The sequence below is a fragment of the Psilocybe cubensis genome, chromosome 7, assembly GCF_017499595.1.
Source record: "Psilocybe cubensis strain MGC-MH-2018 chromosome 7, whole genome shotgun sequence".
NCBI classification, from domain to species: Eukaryota; Fungi; Basidiomycota; class Agaricomycetes; order Agaricales; family Agrocybaceae; genus Psilocybe; species Psilocybe cubensis.
Window position 1 is genome coordinate 143,754 of NC_063005.1, and position 10,088 is coordinate 153,841.

The 10,088-nt window shown below is 49.8% G+C and overlaps 1 protein-coding gene across 1 annotated transcript; it reads right to left on the reverse strand.

The window, feature by feature from the left end:
* Nucleotides 1-3,160: 3,160 nt before the first annotated feature.
* JR316_0007608 (Transcription factor SMP1) lies at nt 3,161-5,477 on the reverse strand (the record flags this gene model as incomplete). The annotated part of the gene is made up of 7 exons (XM_047893344.1): nt 3,161-3,606; nt 3,857-4,628; nt 4,689-4,862; nt 4,927-5,006; nt 5,093-5,168; nt 5,273-5,305; nt 5,442-5,477. The coding sequence occupies 7 exons, from the start codon at nt 5,475-5,477 to the stop codon at nt 3,161-3,163; spliced, it is 1,617 nt and encodes a 538-aa protein (XP_047746659.1).
* Nucleotides 5,478-10,088: the final 4,611 nt, after the last annotated feature.

Below are 10,088 nucleotides of genomic sequence, written 5' to 3' on the forward strand. Positions count from 1 at the left end.
AAATGAATCTCTAGGTTCCCATTTAGAAGAGAGTGACAGCTCACAGCGTAGCACCGTAGTCATTACCACCGGGCAGTGCCAAGTAACATCACATTGTAGAACAAGCAATATGAGGCGCATTTTGAGAGTATTCACCACACCGATACCACGATAAGACCCTCAAATCTTCCCATTAAATTGTCTTGTCTAATTGAATTGAAAATTTAAATATATGTTGAGCTTAGTGGACATATAATTCTTCGGCATGTTTATAGCAACCTGCATACCACTAAGCAACTGCAGTGATACTTGGTATGGAGTAATTTAGGGCGCATTTACCTCGCCATCGATACCTTAATAAGAATAGAAGATAATCTATTCGATATCAAATGTTCTGAAATCAATTAGCCTATAAGGCCTTGTACTCGTGGCCGCGTGATAATAACGGCACATCCATACCGTGAAATAGAGCCACTAGAACCACTGCACACAGCACTGTAGAAGAAAGAATACTGCCCGAAATGCCACCCAGATGTCCTAGACCACTTCTTTCCTAGTAGGGAACCTCACGACATGCTCATATGTTCGCGGGTGAATTTTTAGCCCTCTAGACCCCAGGCGAACAGATGACGAAGGAACGGACAAGGAGCCGCAGCGCGAATGAATACACACACCAAAAATAATGTCGATGTTTTGCTTCTGACTCGTCCCTGTGTGCCTGCCGAAGACCTCTCCTCAGATAGAATCTTCGTCATACCCTCCGCCAAGTCTCCGCGAAACGCACGCCTCGTACTCCTATCCCGATAATCCCAAAAATAAACCCTCCCTCCGCCTCAGCTTTTATCTCGCTCTCAAGATGTCAGCCACTTCTGTCCCCTTTGACCCGATTTGGAGTGGGCTGGAAGCAATAGCATCTACATCCCTGTCCAGAACCCCATAGTACGACGTGAGATTCCCGAACAAACACAACACAGGATGCAGGGAAAAGCACATACACAGAGACAGCAATCGGGATTCTGGAGCACAGTCCACGGCTTACAGCCGAAATTCTGTTCTGTAAATAACTGCATTCCTTGAATCTTCTCATGTTGGTGTTGATTGCAGGTGGTGATCACCCGTCTTATCTCGCATTGTACCATTCTTTTCTTCTCACAGACACACACACTTATCCATTTGTTAAACATCGCCGTGAACCTCGCCACCTTCTCAACGGCATGAGGGAGTCACCAGCTCACTTTGACTCTGCCGGCCTTTTTGTGCATGGAGAAATCGCCCTACTTTTTTGCTGGGCACAGATGCTCGCCCTCTCACCTGTACACTCAAGGACTGCGCAACGCCAAACGATCGTGCCTTTTGCAGAAACCTTTGCCTGTCCGTGTGAGTGTGCGTTCACGGACATCTAAGTCACATCTAGAAAACCGACCCTTGAGGCTTCCACTTCAAGTTCCAAGTCCCTCAAGCCAAGCACACCAAAAAGGCTCGGCACCACCACTCGGCGCAAGTGTCAGATTGGGAAGGTAGTAATGGCAGCGGCAGCAAAACCGCGCAGCACAGTTGTTTTCTTTTTTTTTTGTCCTCGCGGGCGTCTTCCCTGAATACATTTCTATTTGTCATACACCATATATTCCAATTTTACTTTCACGATTCGCGCCCAAAGCGCAAAAATTAACCGCGGCTCTAACGCGCTATAGCCGCCTTTATCGTCATTGCCCGTCATCCATCCCGGTAAAAAAGTCGTAATCGTCTACCAAAGAAGGATAAACCGAACGGTAATTCGTCGCTGGCGACTGTCGTGAGCAAATCAATCGACTGAGAGCATCCCTTCACGTCATCGCGTCAGCCACAGTGTTGTTTGTTGCCCGGACGGCCATTCTAGCCGGCTGAATGGATCATCTGAGTCTCCTCCAATGGACACTCCATCAAGCTCTGTGAATGAATCAACAATTCAATGGAGGGAGTACCGCCCCATTCTCCCCGGGCAGAAGGGCCCTGCTCGCTCCTCAAGCTCCAGATTAACGAATCACTGACACACAATGATAAGATTCATCAGAAAGCCTGGATGCAACCGAGTACACCACTACGACCCACCACATGCAACACATCTCACTTGGCTCCGAGTACAAGACATGATACACGAAGCCAGAGCTGGGATATCCCGACGCATGCAAAGGGGTGTCGTGCGATCCCTTCCCTCGATTGCTGTGCGTGCACTGTCCGCTGTTCCAACAACGCGGATACACGGCGCCATTAGAGTTTCTATCCCACAGCGGGTGGGTACGAGGGGGGAGGTACATCACCAACAAACCGAGCAAGCATTCCATTTTTCAGTCTGATTAGCAATGGTGGGAAGCAGCGACCGCTCAAACGGTCCATGGCGGAGCGCAGTGCGAATTCTAGAATCGCCGGCGCATTGACACAGCTAGTGCCTTTCCTGCTCCGAATGAAGATTATTAAATCGCGACGTCGGTTGAAGCTTTGAGCTGTGTATTGTATTGTAGGACATAGCACATCCACATGTGCACACCTCTCATAGTGAGAGGTACGCCGGGTGTATCATTGACAATGACACAATCTAGAAACCCGCTATGTACTGTATCCACCCATCAAAACAAACCAATTGAATAAATCCATGTACAAACCAACAAAAAGAAGTTGCAATATATTCATCAACGCGAACACTAACAGTACAAGTAGTCTAAAACGTTTTGCATTCTGGGAGGATAGGGATAGGAAGGTGATAAGATGGTTTGTAGATAGCAATGTAAATGTCATTCGACATGTCGGCAGTGCCGATCCAGAATGAGAACGTGAATTCATAGCCAAAATAGCAGCCGGGATAGTAACGAGTCAGAAGGCATGAAGGGATTCGGAGGGAGGGAGGGAGGGGGGGGGACAGATAGTCCAATGAAGCAGCAAAATTAAACACGAGACGAGACGAGACGAGCGATACACGACGCGAATACCATCCAAATCCAATAATCCACAAGAACCGAAACCGAAACCGAAACCGAAGCAAACAAAAAAAGGGGAAACGCAGACTAAAAACGCTACAGGCTGGACAGTGATAATAGACGACTCGGTGTATAGGAGCGATGTAAAAAGAGATGATATAAAGACGCAGGCAGACAAACAACGACGGAAGATGGGGAGAAAAAAAAAAGAAAAGAAAGAAAAACCAGGATCACCCATCCTTCAAGACATCCGACTTGATCCCAATCCTCCCAGTCAAGCTCGCAGGGGACGCCAAAATGCCTCCAGGCCCACTGAACCCGCCCGAGTCCTCCTCAATCTTCGTATGCGCATGTTTCCCCACCCCACCTAGAACACCAACACCAATGCCCACAATACTATTCGACCTCCCGCGCTCAGCATGTTGTCCTCCACCGAATATATCCGATATACCACCACCCCCCCTATGCTCGCCACCGCGTTCCCACGATAACGCATCGCGCCCGCCTCCCACGTTTCCATTTCCATTGCCATTGTTGTTACTATTGTTATTGTTATTATTGTTACCAGAAAGAAAGTCGAGCCAGTTGCCCGAGCTGCTGCTGCCCCCCGGACCACCGAGCACCGACACCGACACAGGCGACGGTGCGGCCGCCGACGACGAGGAGAGGTGCGGTACTGGGAGAGAGGGAAGTGAACATTGCGATCAGTTAGATTCTGAAACTGGCGGTGAATATGTTGTGGCAATTGGTAAACATGTTTTTTTGTATGGTTGAGACAAGGGGGACGAAAGAGAAATACATCCATGACATTTTTTTTTGAATTTTGAGGTGATTGAGGACATGGACAGAGTCATGGACATGGAGGTGTGGAGGGGTGGCGTGGTAAATGCAAAGGGTTGGGGGGTAAAGCTAGGCAGGAGGCTTACCTGAGCTAGACGGCCCAGAGGGTCCGCCCGACGACCCGCCCCCACCACCGCTCGTGTTGTGCACCGGCCAGTCCAGCCCAACAAGACTCGGACCGCCCCCCGAGTGGCTCTGGTGGCGGCTCTGCTCGTCCGCGTCCAAAAAAGCGGCGAACAGGTCCCCATTCCCCCCGCCGCTCCCGCCGGGGCCTGTAGACTGCGACGAGGTCGAAGACTGGTTGCGCAGTATGCCGGGGTAGAGATCGCTGCTGCGTGACGGGATGCCAAAGCCTGGTCCACCGCCGCCGCCGCCGCCGCCGCGCGACGAGGGACCGCGGGAGAAGTCTGACGAGGTCTGCAGAGGGATGAATGACGACGGGGGCGAGTTGTGTTGGCCAGAGACGGGGAAGAACGGCTGGTACTGCGGGCCGCCGCTATGGTGCCCGCCTCCCCCTCCCCCGCCGCCGCCGCCCCCACCACCGCCTGGGTGGTGCGGGCCCTGGGACGAGTGGTGGCCGTATTGCCCTGAGCGGGCGAAGGCGCCTGAGTTTTGTCCGGGGTAGTAGGGGTAGTTGCCGTTGCCAGAGTTGACGTCGTCCGAGGGAGAGCGGCTGTGGCCTAGATGGAGGCTCGGCCGCTGGCTGTTGCGCTTGTTGTCCCGCATGTCCATGCTGCGTGAGTCCGAGACGGGGAGGGTGGGTCGACCACCGCCGGTAGATTGAGAAGAAAGACCATGCAGCGAGAGAGGTGGTGGTTGCGCGATTGGAAGATTACGGTGTCCAGAGGAGTAATCGACCTGATACGGGCGTCAATGTCAGTGTCATGGCCGTTGGGGGAGAGGGGCATAGCCACGTACGTTGCCCGTAACCATGTCGCCGCCCGACTTCATCTTTCCGTCGTGCCTTCGCTTCCCACGCGGGATATCGTCGTCGTCGTCGTCACCATCGTCGTCCTCGCCGATGTCGTCGAGCTTTGCGCTGTTGTTGCCCGAGAAATCCTGGGGCCCACGGGTGTCTTTCTCACCGTCGTGCTGGCAGATGGATTGATAAGGATCAGTGATAACGGGAAGAGTAAAGGTACACGCGTCAACATACCCTAAGATGCCTCTGGACGATGTCGTGGATGTCGGCGCTCCCGTACTGGTAGAGCTTTACATGGTGTCCTGGTCGTTCCTCTTTTCGACGATAAAAATAGAACGAACGACAAGAGAATGCCAAGAATGAGACGAGGCAAACGGCGGTGCTAGAAGAGCAGACGCACCAAAGATGATGACGGCGACGTCGACGGAACAGAGAACGCCGAGCTCGTACGCCTTTTTGAAGAGGCCGTTCTTGCGCTGTTGAGCGGGGGGGCGGGAGGAGGAGGGCGGGATGGATGATGATAAGAATAATACGCCAAGCCAATTTAGCACAAAAATAGCGACAAAAATATGGGACGCACCTTTAAAAAGGTGACAGAACGGTTTCGTTCGTGCTAAGTATAATTCGGGGTAAGCGAGTGGGCATAGGCGATGAGGAGGGCGTTGTATAATTGGAGGGGGATGAATGGGGAGGAGGAGGAGGAGCAGGGGGCCGATAATAGCCAACAAGAGGGACTGAAAAAAGCTCACCGTGATGGGTTGTATTTCGATCTTTCTTCTGCCCATGTTGTGGGGAAAGCGAGGGTTTACAATCTCAACTTTCAAACACACCCCACTCTTTGAACCTTTGAACAAGCTTTACTCTAGTTTGTTTTCCATCACCCTCTCGGCACATCCCTGCCGCCCCCTCTCATTGGCCCCCGCCTCATGCCGTCTCTCTGCCGTGCCGAACTGCCGGAAATGGAAGCGGCGCTCCCACACCCACACAGCTAATGCTTCCGCTGATGTCGTCCTTTCCATCAGCCACTCGCCGCTTCTCCGCAGCAACTCTCTCGGATCTCCTCCTCCTCCAGGGCAGCTCATCAACTATCACTCCAGCTGACGCCCGCCATCCTCGCCCCAGCAACACAACCACAGCTATGTCCTTGAAACCATCCCGCCGCCCATAACCCGTGTAGCTTCTATCACCGAAGAAGCATTCATTCCTCTTTTTCACACACACAACTGACATGTCATCTCTGCACTCCTCTTGGCCCAATCCATACGATTTCATGTTTCTTTTCTCGCACTCTCGGGTCTGATGTCACTGTGCTATTTCCTCTCTCTCTCCTAGTCTCCCTCTCCTCCCCCTCTCATATCTCAGCTTGGCTTTGCACCTACCTCTCTGTATCATTTCACAGCTTGGCGGAATTCTCGGAGTGCCACTGGAAAAAATGTCAGATTGCCATATCATATGTTTCTCACTCCAACCCTGCACCAGAACTTAGATTCAGTTTTCGATTCGCGATAATGCACGCACGCGTCCTATCTATCTGGATCTGCCGTCGCTTTTTCTTGAGGCTTGAGTGCTTCCTTCCACCAGCTATCTATCTTCGGGCTAATGCTTTCTTCCGTATCAAAATCAAATCAAAACAAACAACAATCTACGTGTCAACAACAAAAACAACAACAACAACATCGAACATCGAACCCTCCTTTTTGGTCCCCGCGGGATGCCAATATGAAGCAACAGCCAACGACATCATCGCGATTCGAATCACCCATCACCGGCACCCATCACCAATCCTAATCCTGATCCTCACGGGGTATCCCAAACCATCCCAATCCCAACTCCCACCCTCCCATCCCATCCTCGGTTATATCGCTCGCAAAATGCCGCACTGTACGGTACGGTGCATTCACTGTTTATCTTACACATGTCTCATCTCCGCACCTGCACAGTGGGAAAAAACACACAAAGCACGACGACGACAGCAACTACAACAACAGCAACAACATCCGGCACGTCATACTTTGATCTCGCTCAGGGGCTGCACTTTACATGCACCGTACATGCACTGTGCATTATACATGTCATCCATCCACCCAATGCAATGCAATCCCGCGACCGTGGTCCCTAGTCCCTAGTCCGTGGTCCGTGGTCCGTCCTTATCTCCTTGTGAAATCCCACCTCATCCCATTTTCCATTTTCCATTTTCCGCTCCCGTTGCACCATCTCTTTCCCATACCCAAACTCAAACTCAACTCAAACCCAAACCCAAACCAATACTCACGTCTACACTTCCTTCAACTTCCCCTGTCCCAGTCCCTCTTCTCCTGTCCTCCTCATCTCCCCGACAGCAACTACAACTGCAACTACGATATGGACTGCGTCCGCACCACGTTTCTACGGAGTCTATACGGATACCCTCATCTCCTCTATACTCCGAGAACACGCAACGCGCAATAGGGCTGTCATTCTCAATGCTCAATGCGTATCATGTCTGATGTCCAGCGGTCCAGATTCCGGCCACACACAACGCGCAACGCACAACGGGACCGCACTCTATCTCTCCTCCTTACACTCAACCTCTTCTCCGCTGCACGATTTCGAATCCCTTAGCAGCGTCATACCATTTTGTGCTGTCTATGTAACATTATAGTATCCTATGTCTGGTATCTTTCATCTGGTATCTGGTATCGTAAGTCCAGTACCATGCATAGGCTCAGGCCCCGGGCCTCATTTCCCATTTCCCACTTCCCATTTCCCAGTGCACAGTTCACAAGTCCCAGGTCCCTCCCAGGTCCCAGGTCCCATGACACCTTCCACCTCACTTGACTTGACTTCCCGAAATCTACTAACTCCTCTATACATCTGCGCAGCTCTCCCTCTCCTCTTCTCCTCACCTCCTTTCCTCCACTACTGCTACCGTTAACGTTAACGTTAACGTTAACGCTACCAAATCACAGAACAGAACTCACAGGCGCGGTCCCGACTACTACGTCCGCTCCTTCGTCCTCGCCCTCGGCCTCTCGCCCTCGGTTCCTCGCCCTCAATCCCACGTGCGACTAAAAGGTCCTACGTATACGTTCCGATTCACCGCCTTTCAGAATCGTAGTCATAGTCGTAGGACAATCAGTATGATTATGACTGTTTTATCTTTTATCTTTTATCAGGTATGCTCTAGGTATGTGCTAGGTATCAGCCAACTCGGCACAGGGAACGGGGAACAGGGAACACAATTCGGCACAGGTGCAATCCTAACCCAATCCCAACCTAATTCTCAACCCAATCCCATCCCATCCCAACCCGATCCCAATCCCGATCCCATCTCATCTCATCTCCTGAACCCATCTCCTCATCTCCTGAATCCATCTCCTGAACCCATCTCACACCTCTCCTCTCCTCTCCTCTCCTCCTCCCATCCCATCCCAATGCACTCCCACCATTCCGAAATCATCACAGATCACACCACATTACAATCAATCACATCACATCACATCATATCATATCGTTTGTATCTGGTGAGTATGTATTACCTTTTGCAGTATAGTGAGTAAGTAAGTCTCTATGTCTATGCCTGTATGCCTGTAGAGTATAGGAAAAGAGGAAACAGAGGACTGGGAATGGAGGACTGGGAATGGGGAACAGGGAATGGGGAATGGGGAATGGGAACATGGCACAGGGCACAGAAAACAGGAAACAGGGAATGGGGAACAGGGAACAAGGTACCGAGCGTACCGACCGTATATCGTTGTGCGGGACTGGGATATTATGTTAGTTGGTATGTTATGTTATGTTATGTTATGTGTAGGTGTAGGTAGAGTGAAATGTAATGTAACATCTGCACCTCGCGGTGCTTCATGTGTGTAGTAATTGTAATTGCAATAAAGTGTGTTGTGTCTATTAGTCTGACTCTTAGCGTTGCTATCTCCAGCGTCCAATGATAACATAACATAAACTCCAACACAAAACAACCCGAACCGCGGTTACATTCATACTGAAACTATACCCAATCCGGCCTTTTCAAAATCGAAATCTAAATAGAAAGAGAAATCAAAAGAGAATTCGAAAGTGAAATAGGAATAGGAATAGAAGCCGCCTTCGCTTTTGAATGGTCGTTGCTGTGTTTGTAATTCCATGTATGTTTCTAGTATGTTCAATATGTCATGACACGCTATAGCACACCACCACACCACGCTAGTGCTATTGTATAGGATAGTATAGTATAAACGCGAACGCGAACGCCTAACCCAATTTATCTATTCTGTTGTTTATCTGACACTCATTTATACAGAGAAGCGCTCAATATCAATCTCAATACCAATACCAAAACCAAAACCAAAGCCACTACCAAATTAAATTTGAAGTGTCCAACATATACCCCAACTAGTAGAGTCCATTTCTATTGACCCGGCTAATTGTGATTCGTATTAATATCTGAATCCGTAATATTCTTATCATCCCCGCCATACATCCTCCGCCAGAAATACTATTACGAACACTAACACTAACAGTAATAGAGCATCAAATCTAGGTACTGGACAAATCATCATATATTTTCATTTTTAATCTTACACCTTTGATTTTTAAAATTATATTCAATTGTTATTGACGCATTATGTCTCCGACTTTGATTTTGATTTAGATTTAAGAGCTAATAAAATATCTTATATCCCAGAACGCAAATCATGCCGTATGTGTAGGCTTGTCCGTGTAAAACACGGACGCGGAGAAGACAATAGAAGTACACTAACAAGGGCCCTGCCTCGTTTCACCCCAACCCATCCAATCCCATCAAAATCCCATTCAACTGCAAACTCAAACCCCTCGTCTTCCTTTCATCTCTGGCTCTGTAGTGGTACCGGCCCCTTCCACACCCTATAACAACGGACCCAATTGTAACTTCCTCCGCGAACGGGCAAGACACGGGCAAAGCAAGAGAAGAAACTCAAAACGTGTCGTGTTTTGATAATCACGAATACAATAACCTGTTACGTACACCCTCGCTGCAGCACCTTCTCCATCTCCTTCTCCTTCTCCATCTCCTTCTCCATCTCCGTGTCCGTCTCCTTCAGATTCTGCGTCAGGTTCAGGTTCAGCTTCTACTTTATCCTTTCCCCATACCTGGAAATCCACGAACCGATGAAAAATTTTCTCGTTCTCACTTCGCCGTATTGACTGTCTCGTAACTATCTGTCAACAGTCATACGCCAGACTCGGGACGGATGGAGTCCCAGCACCCAGTACCCAGTACCCAGTTACGCGATGCAACAACGGCATATGACGGTGATTGGAAGTTGAATACAAAAACAACATCAACATCAGAATAGAATAGGATAGGTGGGATGGGACGAAATAGAACACACTCTCACGCACGCTATCGATCGATTTTTCGAATCAGAATTGAAACTCAC